We start from the raw sequence: 19,844 nt of genomic DNA on the forward strand, positions 1-19,844 counted from the left end.
AGGTACCCCGACAGTGAGAGGAAGAGGAGATGAAGTGGAGCCAGAGAACAGAACACTGAAGGAGCGGTCAGAAAGATAGGAGGAGAACCAGGAGAGAGCAGTGTCCTTAATGCCAAGTGACTGGAGCCTAGAGAGTAAGAGACGGGGGTCAACAGTGTCGAAAGCTGCAGAAAGATCAAGAAGAATGAGCAGAGAGTGGTCACCATTACGTTTTGCTGTCAGAAGGTCATTGGTCACCTTGATGAGTGCAGTTTCTGTCGAATGTAGGGGGCACATGTGGGTTAAAGACACAGACCAGGCTGGCCACCCATGCCCAATAACCTGGAGTGGCCCAGTTTAATTGCAAAAACCCATAAGGAGTAGAGCAAAGGCCTCGTGCATGAACATATAATAATAATTATAATAATAATAATTTTATTTATATAGCGCCAACATATTCCGCAGCGCTTTTCACATATAGTGAATGTTTATCATTGAGGGCATCACTAACCCTAACCCTCACTCCTTGACCCATCAACTCCCTTCTTGCCACCAATAAGTTGTGGAGCTGGTACCCATTGATTCTAGACCCCCAGTAACCTGGCACAGTGCAGAGTAAATCTCACCATGGGCTTTGGGGCTGAACAATCCAGGGGTCATCATGAAGTCTGCGGTGTGGCCCGGCATCTCATGCTCTTCTCTCATTGGCATCACAATGATATCAGCCATCTGGACCGCCAGCACAAGACCCTGGTCCCTGTGACTGTGCAACCTGTATGGACCTTTGCCTAAAACTGGGGAAAGAATGGTGACATCTAGTAGCCACGATCGAATGGCATACATGTACGATTTATTTATTCATTATTTATTCATTATTTATTATGCTTTACTTATATAGTGCTATCTTATTCCGCAGCGCTTTGCAGACATTATCTGTCCTCAATGGGGCTCTCAATCAAAATTCCCAATCAGTCTGTCTTTGGTGTGTGGAAGGAAACCGGAGAACCCGGAGGAAACCCACGCAAACACGGGGAGAACATCCAACCTCCTTGCAGATGTTGTCCTTGGTGGGATTTGAACCCAGAACCCCAGCGCTGTAATACTAACCACTGAGCCAGTGTGCTGCCTTATGTACGATAGGGTTCACTGGTATATAGGGGCCCCAGAGGACCCCACAACCTCTTTATAGAACATTATGTTGCGGTTTGATCTGATAAACTGTATGGAGATGCTGCGACATGGACTGTGCTGCCTCATCACAATCAGCCCTCTACCCTAATGGTCTCAGTTTATGCCCCGGTCCCCAATGGCTATGACGGTAGATGCACTCACCTTTATTGTAGAATTCACAGTCATAAGCTGGAAAAAAGAGACAACAGATTAGATGAGAGCAGAGGGTCCATAATGTCCATACAGTCATCCAGCCCCGATGTCATCGCCTGATAATGACTTGTGTCTGTCCCGGGAAGCATAACCTACTTTATTTCTTAGGGTTCGGACCACTGGATATGGGCCACAGTAGCAGGTAGCATAAGCACAGGGCAACACAATCTGGGTAGGCCACTCAAGTAGAGAGACGGGGTGAAATGCAGAGCAGAGGCAATACAAAGCAGCACTACTAAAGCAGGATGGCACCATTGAAGCTCTAAAAAACTATAGGGAGAAAAATACTTTATCTAAAAAACTAATTAAAGCTGCCAAAAAGGAAACAGAGAAGCACATTGCTAAGGAGAGTAAAACTAATCCCAAACTGTTCTTCAACTATATCAATAGTAAAAGAATAAAAACTGAAAATGTAGGCCCCTTAAAAAATAGTGAGGAAAGAATGGTTGTAGATGACGAGGAAAAAGCTAACATATTAAACACCTTCTTCTCCACGGTATTCACGGTGGAAAATGAAATGCTAGGTGAAATCCCAAGAAACAATGAAAACCCTATATTAAGGGTCACCAATCTAACCCAAGAAGAGGTGCGAAATCGGCTAAATAAGATTAAAATAGATAAATCTCCGGGTCCGGATGGCATACACCCACGAGTACTAAGAGAACTAAGTAATGTAATAGATAAACCATTATTTCTTATTTTTAGTGACTCTATAGCGACAGGGTCTGTTCCGCAGGACTGGCGCATAGCAAATGTGGTGCCAATATTCAAAAAGGGCTCTAAAAGTGAACCTGGAAATTATAGGCCAGTAAGTCTAACCTCTATTGTTGGTAAAATATTTGAAGGGTTTCTGAGGGATGTTATTCTGGATTATCTCAATGAGAATAACTGTTTAACTCCATATCAGCATGGGTTTATGAGAAATCGCTCCTGTCAAACCAATCTAATCAGTTTTTATGAAGAGGTAAGCTATAGGCTGGACCACGGTGAGTCATTGGACGTGGTATATCTCGATTTTTCCAAAGCGTTTGATACCGTGCCGCACAAGAGGTTGGTACACAAAATGAGAATGCTTGGTCTGGGGGAAAATGTGTGTAAATGGGTTAGTAACTGGCTTAGTGATAGAAAGCAGAGAGTGGTTATAAATGGTATAGTCTCTAACTGGGTCGCTGTGACCAGTGGGGTACCGCAGGGGTCAGTATTGGGACCTGTTCTCTTCAACATATTCATTAATGATCTGGTAGAAGGTTTACACAGTAAAATATCGATATTTGCAGATGATACAAAACTATGTAAAGCAGTTAATACAAGAGAAGATAGTATTCTGCTACAGATGGATCTGGATAAGTTGGAAACTTGGGCTGAAAGGTGGCAGATGAGGTTTAACAATGATAAATGTAAGGTTATACACATGGGAAGAGGGAATCAATATCACCATTACACACTGAACGGGAAACCACTGGGTAAATCTGACAGGGAGAAGGACTTGGGGATCCTAGTTAATGATAAACTTACCTGGAGCAGCCAGTGCCAGGCAGCAGCTGCCAAGGCAAACAGGATCATGGGGTGCATTAAAAGAGGTCTGGATACACATGATGAGAGCATTATACTGCCTCTGTACAAATCCCTAGTTAGACCGCACATGGAGTACTGTGTCCAGTTTTGGGCACCGGTGCTCAGGAAGGATATAATGGAACTAGAGAGAGTACAAAGGAGGGCAACAAAATTAATAAAGGGGATGGGAGAACTACAATACCCAGATAGATTAGCGAAATTAGGATTATTTAGTCTAGAAAAAAGACGACTGAGGGGCGATCTAATAACCATGTATAAGTATATAAGGGGACAATACAAATATCTCGCTGAGGATCTGTTTATACCAAGGAAGGTGACGGGCACAAGGGGGCATTCTTTGCGTCTGGAGGAGAGAAGGTTTTTCCACCAACATAGAAGAGGATTCTTTACTGTTAGGGCAGTGAGAATCTGGAATTGCTTGCCTGAGGAGGTGGTGATGGCGAACTCAGTCGAGGGGTTCAAGAGAGGCCTGGATGTCTTCCTGGAGCAGAACAATATTGTATCATACAATTATTAGGTTCTGTAGAAGGACGTAGATCTGGGTATTTATTATAATGGAATATAGGCTGAACTGGATGGACAAATGTCTTTTTTCGGCCTTACTAACTATGTTACTATGTTATGTTACTATGTAAAGGGCGGATACGGAGCAAGAAGAGAGCAGAGGGTGGATACGGAGCGAGCAGAGGGTGGATACGGAATGAGCAGAAAGCAGAGGTAGAAGAAGCAGAGGGTGGATACGGAGCGAGCAGAGGGTGGATACGGAATGAGCAGAAAGCAGAGGTAGAAGAAGCAGAGGGTGGATACGGAGCGAGCAGAGGGTGGATACGGAATGAGCAGAAAGCAGAGGTAGAAGAAGCAGAGGGTGGATACGGAGCGAGCAGAGGGTGGATACGGAATGAGCAGAAAGCAGAGGTAGAAGAAGCAGAGGGTGGATACGGAGCGAGCAGAGCACATCGGCGGCAGGGGTAGAGGGTGGATACGGAGCGAGCAGAGGGTGGATACGGAATGAGCAGAAAGCAGAGGTAGAAGAAGCAGAGGGTGGATACGGAGCGAGCAGAGGATGGATACGGAATGAGCAGAAAGCAGAGGTAGAAGAAGCAGAGGGTGGATACGGAGCGAGCAGAGCACATCGGCGGCAGGGGTAGAGGGTGGATACGGAGCGAGCAGAGGGTGGATACGGAATGAGCAGAAAGCAGAGGTAGAAGAAGCAGAGGGTGGATACGGAGCGAGCAGAGCACATCGGCGGCAGGGGTAGAGGGTGGATACGGAGCGAGCAGAGGGTGGATACGGAATGAGCAGAAAGCAGAGGTAGAAGAAGCAGAGGGTGGATATGGAGCGAGCAGAGCACATCGGCGGCAGGGGTAGAGGGTGGATACGGAGCGAGCAGAGGGTGGATACGGAATGAGCAGAAAGCAGAGGTAGAAGAAGCAGAGGGTGGATATGGAGCGAGCAGAGCACATCGGCGGCAGGGGTAGAGGGTGGATATTGAGCGATCACAGGACGGAGCTGGTTGGAGCAGAGGATAGATAAAGAGATCGCATACGGAGCGAGCAGAGAGCGGAGGCGGTAGGAGCAGAGAACAGATACGGAGTGAGCTGAAAGTGGGGGTGGCAGTGGACATAGCAGGGGCACAAAGTGAGAGCATAGAGAGGGCACAGCAGAAGGAAGGGGCAGGATGTGGAAGCAGAGAGGGGGCACAACAGAAGGAAGGGGCAGGATGTGGGAGCAGAGAGGGGGCACAACAGAAGGAAGGGGCAGGATGTGGGAGCAGAGAGGGGACACAGCAGAAGGAAGGGGCAGGATGTGCGAGAAGAGAGGGGACAGCAGTAGGAAAGGTCAGGATGTGGTAGAAGAGAGGGGACAGCAGTAGGAAAGGTCAGGATGTGGTAGAAGAGAGGGGACAGCAGTAGGAAAGGTCAGGATGTGGGAGAAGAGAGGGGACACAGCAGTAGGAAGGGGCAGGATGTGGAAGCAGAGAGGGGACACAGCAGAAGAAAGGGACAGGATGTGAGAGAAGAGAGGGGACAGCAGTAGGAAAGGTCAGGATGTGGGAGAAGAGAGGGGACAGCAGTAGGAAGGGGCAGGATGTGGCAGCAGAGATGGGGCACAACAGAAGGAAGGGGCAGGATGTGGGAGCAGAGATGGGGCACAACAGAAGGAAGGGGCAGGATGTGGGATAAGAGAGGGGACACAGCAGTAGGAAGGGTCAGGATGTGGGAGAAGAGAGGGGACACAGCAGAAGGAAGGGGCAGGATGTGGAAGAAAGGGGACACAGCAGAAGGAAGGGGCAGGATGTGGGAGAAGAAAGGGGACACAGCAGAAGGAAGGGGCAGGATGTGGGAGCCGAGAGGGGACACAGCAGAAGGAAGGGGCAGGATGTGGCAGCAGAGATGGGGCACAAGAGAAGGAAGGGGCAGGATGTGGGAGCAGAGAGGGGACACAGCAGAAGGAAGGGGCAGGATGTGGGATAAGAGAGGGGACACAGCAGTAGGAAGGGGCAGGATGTGGGAGCAGAGAGGGGACACAGCAGAAGGAAGGGTCAGGATGTGGGAGAAGAGAGGGGACACAGCAGAAGGAAGGGGCAGGATGTGGAAGAAAGGGGACACAGCAGAAGGAAGGGGCAGGATGTGGGAGAAGAAAGGGGACACAGCAGAAGGAAGGGGCAGGATGTGGGAGCCGAGAGGGGACACAGCAGAAGGAAGGGGCAGGATGTGGCAGCAGAGATGGGGCACAAGAGAAGGAAGGGGCAGGATGTGGGAGCAGAGAGGGGACACAGCAGAAGGAAGGGGCAGGATGTGGGATAAGAGAGGGGACACAGCAGTAGGAAGGGGCAGGATGTGGGAGCAGAGAGGGGACACAGCAGAAGGAAGGGGCAGGATGTGGGATAAGAGAGGGGACACAGCAGTAGGAAGGGTCAGGATGTGGGAGAAGAGAGGGGACACAGCAGAAGGAAGGGGCGGGATGTGGGAGCCGAGAGGGGGCACAGCAGTAGGAAGGGGCAGGATGTGGGAGAAGAGAGGGGACACAGCAGTAGGAAGGGGCAGGATGTGGGAGCCGAGAGGGGGCACAGCACAAGGAAGGGGCAGGATGTGGGAGCAGAGAGGGGACACAGCAGAAGGAAAGTGCAGTATGTGGGAGCTGAGAGGGGACACAGCATTAAGAAGGGTCAGGATGTGGGAGAAGAGAGGAGACACAGCATAAGGAAAGGGCAGGATGTGGGAGCAGAGAGGAGACACAGCAGAAGGAAGGGGCAGGATGTGGGGGAAGAGAGGGGGCACAGAAGAAGGAAGGGGCAGGATGTGGGAGAAGAGAGGGGACACAGCAGTAGGAAGGGGCAGGATGTGGGAGCCGAGAGGGGACACAGCAGAAGGAAGGGGCAGGATGTGGGAGCCGAGAGGGGACACAGCAGAAGGAAAGTGCAGGATGTGGGAGCAGAGAGGGGACACAGCAGAAGGAAGGGGCAGGATGTGGGAGCCGAGAGGGGGCACAGCAGAAGGAAGGGGCAGGATGTGGGAGCCGAGAGGGGACACAGCAGAAGGAAAGTGCAGGATGTGGGAGCAGAGAGGGGACACAGCATAAGGAAAGGGCAGGATGTGGGAGCAGAGAGGGGGCACAACAGAAGGAAGGGGCAGGATGTGGAAGCAGAGAGGGGGCACAACAGAAGGAAGGGGCAGGATGTGGGAGCAGAGAGGGGGCACAACAGAAGGAAGGGGCAGGATGTGGGAGCAGAGAGGGGACACAGCAGAAGGAAGGGGCAGGATGTGGGAGAAGAGAGGGGACAGCAGTAGGAAAGGTCAGGATGTGGTAGAAGAGAGGGGACACAGCAGTAGGAAGGGGCAGGATGTGGAAGCAGAGAGGGGACACAGCAGAAGAAAGGGATAGGATGTGGAAGCAGAGAGGGGGCACAACAGAAGGAAGGGGCAGGATGTGAGAGAAGAGAGGGGACAGCAGTAGGAAAGGTCAGGATGTGGGAGAAGAGAGGGGACAGCAGTAGGAAGGGGCAGGATGTGGAAGCAGAGAGGGGACACAGCAGAAGGAAGGGGCAGGATGTGGGAGCAGAGAGGGGGCACAACAGAAGGAAGGGGCAGGATGTGGGAGCAGAGAGGGGACACAGCAGTAGGAAGGGTCAGGATGTGGGAGAAGAGAGGGGACACAGCAGAAGGAAAGGGCAGGATGTGGCAGCAGAGATGGGGCACAACAGAAGGAAGGGGCAGGATGTGGGAGCAGAGATGGGGCACAAGAGAAGGAAGGGGCAGGATGTGGGAGAAGAGAGGGGACAGCAGTAGGAAAGGTCAGGATGTGGGAGAAGAGAGGGGACAGCAGTAGGAAGGGGCAGGATGTGGAAGCAGAGAGGGGACACAGCAGAAGGAAGGGGCAGGATGTGGCAGCAGAGATGGGGCACAACAGAAGGAAGGGGCAGGATGTGGGAGCAGAGAGGGGACACAGCAGTAGGAAGGGTCAGGATGTGGGAGAAGAGAGGGGACACAGCAGAAGGAAAGGGCAGGATGTGGCAGCAGAGATGGGGCACAACAGAAGGAAGGGGCAGGATGTGGGAGCAGAGAGGGGACACAGCAGAAGGAAGGGGCAGGATGTGGGATAAGAGAGGGGACACAGCAGTAGGAAGGGTCAGGATGTGGGAGAAGAGAGGGGACACAGCAGAAGGAAGGGGCAGGATGTGGGAGAAGAAAGGGGACACAGCAGTAGGAAGGGGCAGGATGTGGGAGAAGAGAGGGGACACAGCAGTAAGAAGGGGCAGGATGTGGGAGCAGAGAGGGGGCACAGCACAAGGAAGGGGCAGGATGTGGGAGCAGAGAGGGGACACAGCAGAAGGAAAGTGCAGTATGTGGGAGCTGAGAGGGGACACAGCATTAAGAAGGGTCAGGATGTGGGAGCAGAGAGGAGACACAGCATAAGGAAAGGGCAGGATGTGGGAGCAGAGAGGAGACACAGCAGAAGGAAGGGGCAGGATGTGGGGGAAGAGAGGGGGCACAGAAGAAGGAAGGGGCAGGATGTGGGAGAAGAGAGGGGACACAGCAGTAGGAAAGGGCAGGATGTGGGAGCCGAGAGGGGGCACAGCAGAAGGAAGGGGCAGGATGTGGGAGCCGAGAGGGGACACAGCATTAAGAAGGGTCAGGATGTGGGAGCGGAGAGGGGACACAGCAGAAGGAAGGGGCAGGATGTGGGGGAAGAGAGGGGGCACAGAAGAAGGAAGGGGCAGGATGTGGGAGAAGAGAGGGGACACAGCAGTAGGAAGGGGCAGGATGTGGGAGCCGAGAGGGGGCACAGCAGAAGGAAGGGGCAGGATGTGGGAGCCGAGAGGGGACACAGCAGAAGGAAAGTGCAGGATGTGGGAGCAGAGAGGGGGCACAGCAGAAGGAAGGGGCAGGATGTGGGAGAGGAGAGGGGACACAGCATTAAGAAGGGTCAGGATGTGGGAGCAGAGAATGGAAACAGAATGCTTTCTTACCAGCACTGCATATCGCACAATGTTGCACTATCTGTTTCTCTTACATTGTAACCTGAGTATTTCCCACTTAGCTCCATGTGATACAGTGATAAGTATAAAGTGACCCCAAATTTATTGCGCACCAACCCAAGCATCTGAGCACCGTGCAGAACACAGTGGAGGGCAATGTACTACACCTGAGTAACTCCGCAGTCTGAATAGTGAGCTGCATGCACCAGGATGGACCACACTTACGACAAACTCGGGGTGACCTCCAGTCCACAGTGATTCCCTGCTGGCAGCACTGATGGGCATATGCCGAGACACTGGCACAAAAACACTCACAATCTCCACCGCGGTTACAGCCACATGTGTCTGACAGGCAGTTAGCGTAAAACCAAGTCACATCCAGCTAGAGAACATGAAAATGTACAGATCAATATCCCGAGATACGGCAATACAGATGAATACCTCCACATCCACATTAACCCCATCACAGATATATCCTCACTGCTGTAACACCCACTGTGTTACAGGTACAGCCGCACCAACACTGACACCACACCAAGACCGCTACAACACCCACATATACCACGTCACAGATACCGCCGCGCCAACACTGACACCACACCAAGACCGCTACAACACCCACATAAACCACATTACAGATACCGCAGCACCAACACTGACACCACACCAAGACCGCTACAACACCCACATATACCACATTACAGATACCGCAGCACCAACACTGACACCACACCAAGACCGCTACAACACCCACATATACCACGTCACAGATACCGCAGCACCAACACTGACACCACACCAAGACCGCTACAACACCCACATAAACCACATTACAGATACCGCCGCACCAACACTGACACCACACCAAGACCGCTACAACACCCACATATACCACGTCACAGATACCGCCGCACCAACACTGACACCACACCAAGACCGCTACAACACCCACATATACCACATTACAGATACCGCAGCACCAACACTGACACCACACCAAGACCGCTACAACACCCACATATACCACATTACAGATACCGCAGCACCAACACTGACACCACACCAAGACCGCTACAACACCCACATAAACCACATTACAGATACCGCCGCACCAACACTGACACCACACCAAGACCGCTACAACACCCACATAAACCACATTACAGATACCGCCGCACCAACACTGACAACACACCAAGACCGCTACAACACCCACATATACCACATTACAGATACCGCCGCACCAACACTGACACCACACCAAGACCGCTACAACACCCACATAAACCACATTACAGATACCGCCGCACCAACACTGACACCACACCAAGACCGCTACAACACCCACATATACCACATTACAGATACCGCCGCACCAACACTGACACCACACCAAGACCGCTACAACACCCACATAAACCACATTACAGATACCGCCGCACCAACACTGACACCACACCAAGACCGCTACAACACCCACATAAACCACATTACAGATACCGCCGCACCAACACTGACACCACGCCAAGACCGCTACAACACCCACATATACCACGTTACAGATACCGCAGCACCAACACTGACACCACGCCAACACCGCTACAACACCCACATATACCACATTACAGATACCACCGCACCAACACTGACACCACACCAAGACCGCTACAACACCCACATAAACCACATTACAGATACCGCCGCACCAACACTGACACCACACCAAGACCGCTACAACACCCACATATACCACGTCACAGATACCGCCGCACCAACACTGACACCACACCAAGACCGCTACAACACCCACATAAACCACATTACAGATACCGCCGCACCAACACTGACAACACACCAAGACCGCTACAACACCCACATATACCACATTACAGATACCGCCGCACCAACACTGACACCACACCAAGACCGCTACAACACCACATAAACCACATTACAGATACCGCAGCACCAACACTGACACCACGCCAAGACCGCTACAACACCCACATATACCACGTTACAGATACCGCAGCACCAACACTGACACCACGCCAAGACCGCTACAACACCCACATAAACCACATTACAGATACCGCCGCACCAACACTGACACCACACCAAGACCGCTACAACACCCACATAAACCACATTACAGATACCGCAGCACCAACACTGACACCACACCAAGACCGCTACAACACCCACATATACCACGTCACAGATACCGCCGCACCAACACTGACACCACACCAAGACCGCTACAACACCCACATATACCACATTACAGATACCGCAGCACCAACACTGACACCACGCCAAGACCGCTACAACACCCACATATACCACGTTACAGATACCGCAGCACCAACACTGACACCACGCCAAGACCGCTACAACACCCACATAAACCACATTACAGATACCGCCGCACCAACACTGACACCACACCAAGACCGCTACAACACCCACATATACCACATTACAGATACCGCAGCACCAACACTGACACCACACCAAGACCGCTACAACACCCACATATACCACGTCACAGATACCGCCGCACCAACACTGACACCACACCAAGACCGCTACAACACCCACATATACCACATTACAGATACCGCAGCACCAACACTGACACCACACCAAGACCGCTACAACACCCACATATACCACATTACAGATACCGCAGCACCAACACTGACACCACACCAAGACCGCTACAACACCCACATATACCACATTACAGATACCGCCGCACCAACAATGACACCACACCAAGACCGCTACAACACCCACATATACCACATTACAGATACCGCAGCACCAACACTGACACCACGCCAACACCGCTACAACACCCACATATACCACATTACAGATACCGCCGCACCAACACTGACACCACACCAAGACCGCTACAACACCCACATATACCACGTTACAGATACCGCCGCACCAACACTGACACCACGCCAAGACCGCTACAACACCCACATATACCACATTACAGATACAACCTCACCAACACTGACACCACACCAAGACCGCTACAACACCCACATATACCACGTCACAGATACCGCCGCACCAACACTGACACCACACCAAGACCGCTACAACACCCACATAAACCACATTACAGATACCGCAGCACCAACACTGACACCACACCAAGACCGCTACAACACCCACATATACCACGTCACAGATACCGCCGCACCAACACTGACACCACACCAAGACCGCTACAACACCCACATATACCACGTCACAGATACCGCCGCACCAACACTGACACCACACCAAGACCGCTACAACACCCACATATACCACGTTACAGATACCGCCGCGCCAACACTGACACCACGCCAACACCGCTACAACACTCACATATACCACATTACAGATACCGCAGCACCAACACTGACACCACACCAAGACCGCTACAACACCCACATATACCACATTACAGATACCGCCGCACCAACACTGACACCACGCCAACACCGCTACAACACCCATATATACCACATTACAGATACCGCAGCACCAACACTGACACCACGCCAACACCGCTACAACACCCACATATACCACGTTACAGATACCGCAGCACCAACACTGACACCACACCAAGACCGCTACAACACCCACATATACCACGTCACAGATACCGCCGCACCAACACTGACACCACACCAAGACCGCTACAACACCCACATAAACCACATTACAGATACCGCAGCACCAACACTGACACCACACCAAGACCGCTACAACACCCACATAAACCACATTACAGATACCGCAGCACCAACACTGACACCACACCAAGACCGCTACAACACCCACATATACCACGTTACAGATACCGCCGCACCAACACTGACACCACACCAAGACCGCTACAACACCCACATATACCACGTCACAGATACCGCCGCACCAACACTGACACCACACCAAGACCGCTACAACACCCACATAAACCACATTACAGATACCGCAGCACCAACACTGACACCACACCAAGACCGCTACAACACCCACATAAACCACATTACAGATACCGCAGCACCAACACTGACACCACACCAAGACCGCTACAACACCCACATAAACCACATTACAGATACCGCAGCACCAACACTGACACCACACCAAGACCGCTACAACACCCACATAAACCACATTACAGATACCGCAGCACCAACACTGACACCACACCAAGACCGCTACAACACCCACATATACCACGTTACAGATACCGCCGCACCAACACTGACACCACACCAAGACCGCTACAACACCCACATAAACCACATTACAGATACCGCCGCACCAACACTGACACCACACCAAGACCGCTACAACACCCACATATACCACGTTACAGATACCGCCGCACCAACACTGACACCACACCAAGACCGCTACAACACCCACATAAACCACATTACAGATACCGCCGCACCAACACTGACACAACACCAAGACCGCTACAACACCCACATATACCACATTACAGATACCGCCGCACCAACACTGACACCACACCAAGACCGCTACAACATCCACATATACCACGTCACAGATACCGCCGCACCAACACTGACACCACACCAAGACCGCTACAACACCCACATATACCACGTCACAGATACCGCCGCACCAACACTGACACCACACCAAGACCGCTACAACACCCACATATACCACATTACAGATACCGCAGCACCAACACTGACACCACACCAAGACCGCTACAACACCCACATATACCACGTTACAGATACAACCTCACCAACACTGACACCACACCAAGACCGCTACAACACCCACATATACCACGTTACAGATACCGCCGCACCAACACTGACACCACACCAAGACCGCTACAACACCCACATAAACCACATTACAGATACCGCAGCACCAACACTGACACCACACCAAGACCGCTACAACACCCACATATACCACATTACAGATACCGCCGCACCAACACTGACACCACACCAAGACCGCTACAACACCCACATATACCACGTTACAGATACCGCCGCACCAACACTGACACCACACCAAGACCGCTACAACACCCACATATACCACGTTACAGATACCGCCGCACCAACACTGACACCACACCAAGACCGCTACAACACCCACATATACCACATTACAGATACCGCAGCACCAACACTGACACCACACCAAGACCGCTACAACACCCACATATACCACGTCACAGATACCGCCGCACCAACACTGACACCACACCAAGACCGCTACAACACCCACATATACCACGTCACAGATACCGCCGCACCAACACTGACACCACACCAAGACCGCTACAACACCCACATATACCACGTCACAGATACCGCCGCACCAACACTGACACCACACCAAGACCGCTACAACACCCACATATACCTCATTACAGATACCGCCGCACCAACACTGACACCACGCCAAGACCGCTACAACACCCACATATACCACATTACAGATACAACCTCACCAACACTGACACCACACCAAGACCGCTACAACACCCACATATACCTCATTACAGATACCGCCGCACCAACACTGACACCACACCAAGACCGCTACAACACCCACATATACCACGTCACAGATACCGCCGCACCAACACTGACACCACACCAAGACCGCTACAACACCCACATATACCACGTTACAGATACAACCTCACCAACACTGACACCACACCAAGACCGCTACAACACCCACATATACCACGTTACAGATACCGCCGCACCAACACTGACACCACACCAAGACCGCTACAACACCCACATAAACCACATTACAGATACCGCAGCACCAACACTGACACCACACCAAGACCGCTACAACACCCACATATACCACATTACAGATACCGCCGCACCAACACTGACACCACACCAAGACCGCTACAACACCCACATATACCACGTTACAGATACCGCCGCACCAACACTGACACCACACCAAGACCGCTACAACACCCACATATACCACGTTACAGATACCGCCGCACCAACACTGACACCACACCAAGACCGCTACAACACCCACATAAACCACATTACAGATATCGCCGCACCAACACTGACACCACACCAAGACCGCTACAACACCCACATATACCACGTCACAGATACCGCCGCACCAACACTGACACCACACCAAGACCGCTACAACACCCACATATACCACGTCACAGATACCGCCGCACCAACACTGACACCACACCAAGACCGCTACAACACCCACATATACCACGTTACAGATACCGCCGCGCCAACACTGACACCACGCCAACACCGCTACAACACCCACATAAACCACATTACAGATACCGCCGCACCAACACTGACACCACACCAAGACCGCTACAACACCCACATATACCACATTACAGATACCGCCGCACCAACACTGACACCACACCAAGACCGCTACAACACCCACATAAACCACATTACAGATACCGCAGCACCAACACTGACACCACACCAAGACCGCTACAACACCCACATATACCACATTACAGATACCGCCGCACCAACACTGACACCACGCCAACACCGCTACAACACCCACATATACCACATTACAGATACCGCAGCACCAACACTGACACCACACCAAGACCGCTACAACACCCACATAAACCACATTACAGATACCGCAGCACCAACACTGACACCACACCAAGACCGCTACAACACCCACATATACCACATTACAGATACCGCCGCACCAACACTGACACCACACCAAGACCGCTACAACACCCACATATACCACGTTACAGATACAACCTCACCAACACTGACACCACACCAAGACCGCTACAACACCCACATAAACCACGTTACAGATACCGCCGCACCAACACTGACACCACACCAAGACCGCTACAACACCCACATAAACCACATTACAGATACCGCAGCACCAACACTGACACCACACCAAGACCGCTACAACACCCACATATACCACATTACAGATACCGCCGCACCAACACTGACACCACACCAAGACCGCTACAACACCCACATATACCACGTTACAGATACCGCCGCACCAACACTGACACCACACCAAGACCGCTACAACACCCACATATACCACGTTACAGATACCGCCGCACCAACACTGACACCACACCAAGACCGCTACAACACCCACATAAACCACATTACAGATACCGCCGCACCAACACTGACACCACACCAAGACCGCTACAACACCCACATATACCACATTACAGATACCGCCGCACCAACACTGACACCACACCAAGACCGCTACAACACCCACATATACCACGTTACAGATACCGCCGCACCAACACTGACACCACACCAAGACCGCTACAACACCCACATATACCACGTTACAGATACCGCCGCACCAACACTGACACCACACCAAGACCGCTACAACACCCACATATACCACATTACAGATACTGCCGCGCCAACACTGACACCACACCAACACCGCTACAACACCCACATAAACCACATTACAGATACCGCCGCACCAACACTGACACCACACCAAGACCGCTACAACACCCACATATACCACGTCACAGATACCGCCGCACCAACACTGACACCACACCAAGACCGCTACAACACCCACATAAACCACATTACAGATACCGCCGCACCAACACTGACATCACACCAAGACCGCTACAACACCCACATATACCACGTCACAGATACCGCCGCACCAACACTGACACCACACCAAGACCGCTACAACACCCACATATACCACGTCACAGATACCGCCGCACCAACACTGACACCACACCAAGACCGCTACAACACCCACATATACCACGTTACAGATACCGCCGCGCCAACACTGACACCACGCCAACACCGCTACAACACCCACATATACCACATTACAGATACCGCAGCACCAACACTGACACCACACCAAGACCGCTACAACACCCACATATACCACATTACAGGTACAGCCGCACCAACACCGACACCACACCAAGACCGCTACAACACCCACATATACCACGTTACAGATACCGCCGCACCAACACTGACACCACACCAAGACCGCTACAACACCCACATATACCACATTACAGATACTGCCACACCAAGACCGCTACAACACCCACATATACCACATTACAGGTACTGCCGCGCCAACACTGACACCACGCCAAGACCGCTACAACACCCACATATACCACATTACAGATACAACCTCACCAACACTGACACCACGCCAACACCGCTACAACACCCACATAAACCACATTACAGATACAGCCACACCAACACTGACACCACGCCAAGACCGCTACAACACCCACATAAACCACATTACAGATACCGCCGCACCAACACTGACACCACACCAAGACCGCTACAACACCCACATAAACCACATTACAGATACAACCTCACCAACACTGACACCACACCAAGACCGCTACAACACCCACATATACCACATTACAGATACAACCTCACCAACACTGACAACACACCAAGACCGCTACAACACCCACATATACCACATTACAGATACCGCCGCACCAACACTGACACCACGCCAACACCGCTACAACACCCACATAAACCACATTACAGATACAGCCACACCAACACTGACACCACGCCAAGACCGCTACAACACCCACATAAACCACATTACAGATACCGCCGCACCAACACTGACACCACACCAACACCGCTACAACACCCACATAAACCACATTACAGATACAACCTCACCAACACTGACACCACACCAAGACCGCTACAACACCCACATATACCACATTACAGATACAACCTCACCAACACTGAGACCACGCCAAGACCGCTACAACACTCACATAAACCACGTTACAGATACCGCCGCACCAACACTGAGTCCACACCAAGACCGCTACAACACCCACATATACCACGTTACAGATACCGCCGCACCAACACTGACACCACACCAAGACCGCTACAACACCCACATAAACCACATTACAGATACCGCCGCACCAACACTGACACCACACCAAGACCGCTACAACACCCACATATACCACGTTACAGATACCGCCGCACCAACACTGACACCACACCAAGACCGCTACAACACCCACATAAACCACATTACAGATACCGCCGCACCAACACTGACACAACACCAAGACCGCTACAACACCCACATATACCACATTACAGATACCGCCGCACCAACACTGACACCACGCCAAGACCGCTACAACACCCACATATACCACATTACAGATACCGCAGCACCAACACTGACACCACGCCAAGACCGCTACAACACCCACATATACCACATTACAGATACCGCAGCACCAACACTGACACCACACCAAGACCGCTACAACACCCACATATACCACGTCACAGATACCGCCGCACCAACACTGACACCACACCAAGACCGCTACAACACCCACATATACCACGTCACAGATACCGCCGCACCAACACTGACACCACACCAAGACCGCTACAACACCCACATATACCACGTCACAGATACCGCCGCACCAACACTGACACCACACCAAGACCGCTACAACACCCACATATACCACGTCACAGATACCTCCGCACCAACACTGACACCACACCAAGACCGCTACAACACCCACATATACCACATTACAGATACCGCAGCACCAACACTGACACCACACCAAGACCGCTACAACACCCACATATACCACGTTACAGATACAACCTCACCAACACTGACACCACACCAAGACCGCTACAACACCCACATATACCACGTTACAGATACCGCCGCACCAACACTGACACCACACCAAGACCGCTACAACACCCACATAAACCACATTACAGATACCGCAGCACCAACACTGACACCACACCAAGACCGCTACAACACCACATAAACCACATTACAGATACCGCAGCACCAACACTGACACCACGCCAAGACCGCTACAACACCCACATATACCACATTACAGATACAACCTCACCAACACTGACACCACACCAAGACCGCTACAACACCCACATATACCACATTACAGATACCGCCGCACCAACACTGACACCACACCAAGACCGCTACAACACCCACATATACCACGTTACAGATACCGCCGCACCAACACTGACACCACACCAAGACCGCTACAACACCCACATATACCACGTTACAGATACCGCCGCACCAACACTGACACCACACCAAGACCGCTACAACACCCACATAAACCACATTACAGATACCGCCGCACCAACACTGACACCACACCAAGACCGCTACAACACCCACATATACCACGTCACAGATACCGCCGCACCAACACTGACACCACACCAAGACCGCTACAACACCCACATATACCACGTCACAGATACCGCCGCACCAACACTGACACCACACCAAGACCGCTACAACACCCACATATACCACGTTACAGATACCGCCGCGCCAACACTGACACCACGCCAACACCGCTACAACACCCACATAAACCACATTACAGATACCGCCGCACCAACACTGACACCACACCAAGACCGCTACAACACCCACATATACCACATTACAGATACCGCCGCACCAACACTGACACCACGCCAACACCGCTACAACACCCACATATACCACATTACAGATACCGCAGCACCAACACTGACACCACACCAAGACCGCTACAACACCCACATAAACCACATTACAGATACCGCAGCACCAACACTGACACCACACCAAGACCGCTACAACACCCACATATACCACATTACAGATACCGCCGCACCAACACTGACACCACACCAAGACCGCTACAACACCCACATATACCACGTTACAGATACAACCTCACCAACACTGACACCACACCAAGACCGCTACAACACCCACATAAACCACGTTACAGATACCGCCGCACCAACACTGACACCACACCAAGACCGCTACAACACCCACATAAACCACATTACAGATACCGCAGCACCAACACTGACACCACACCAAGACCGCTACAACACCCACATATACCACATTACAGATACCGCCGCACCAACACTGACACCACACCAAGACCGCTACAACACCCACATATACCACGTTACAGATACCGCCGCACCAACACTGACACCACACCAAGACCGCTACAACACCCACATATACCACGTTACAGATACCGCCGCACCAACACTGACACCACACCAAGACCGCTACAACACCCACATATACCACATTACAGATACCGCAGCACCAACACTGACACCACACCAAGACCGCTACAACACCCACATATACCACGTTACAGATACCGCAGCACCAACACTGACACCACACCAAGACCGCTACAACACCCACA

The 19,844-nt window shown here is 51.8% G+C and overlaps 1 protein-coding gene across 1 annotated transcript in view; it reads right to left on the reverse strand.

Moving 5' to 3' along the window:
* Positions 1 to 19,844, reverse strand: part of OTOG (otogelin) — a 563,613-nt gene that overhangs the window by 271,987 nt on the left and 271,782 nt on the right. Inside the window, exons 23-25 of the mRNA XM_069768186.1 lie at positions 8,642 to 8,798; positions 1,312 to 1,338; positions 606 to 773 (exon numbers count right to left, since the gene is read on the reverse strand). Of these exons, the coding sequence (XP_069624287.1) occupies positions 606 to 773; positions 1,312 to 1,338; positions 8,642 to 8,798 (352 nt within the window). The remainder of the gene's footprint in view (positions 1 to 605; positions 774 to 1,311; positions 1,339 to 8,641; positions 8,799 to 19,844) is intronic.

This window comes from Ranitomeya imitator, chromosome 5 (genome assembly GCF_032444005.1).
Source record: "Ranitomeya imitator isolate aRanImi1 chromosome 5, aRanImi1.pri, whole genome shotgun sequence".
Lineage (NCBI taxonomy): Eukaryota > Metazoa > Chordata > Amphibia > Anura > Dendrobatidae > Ranitomeya > Ranitomeya imitator.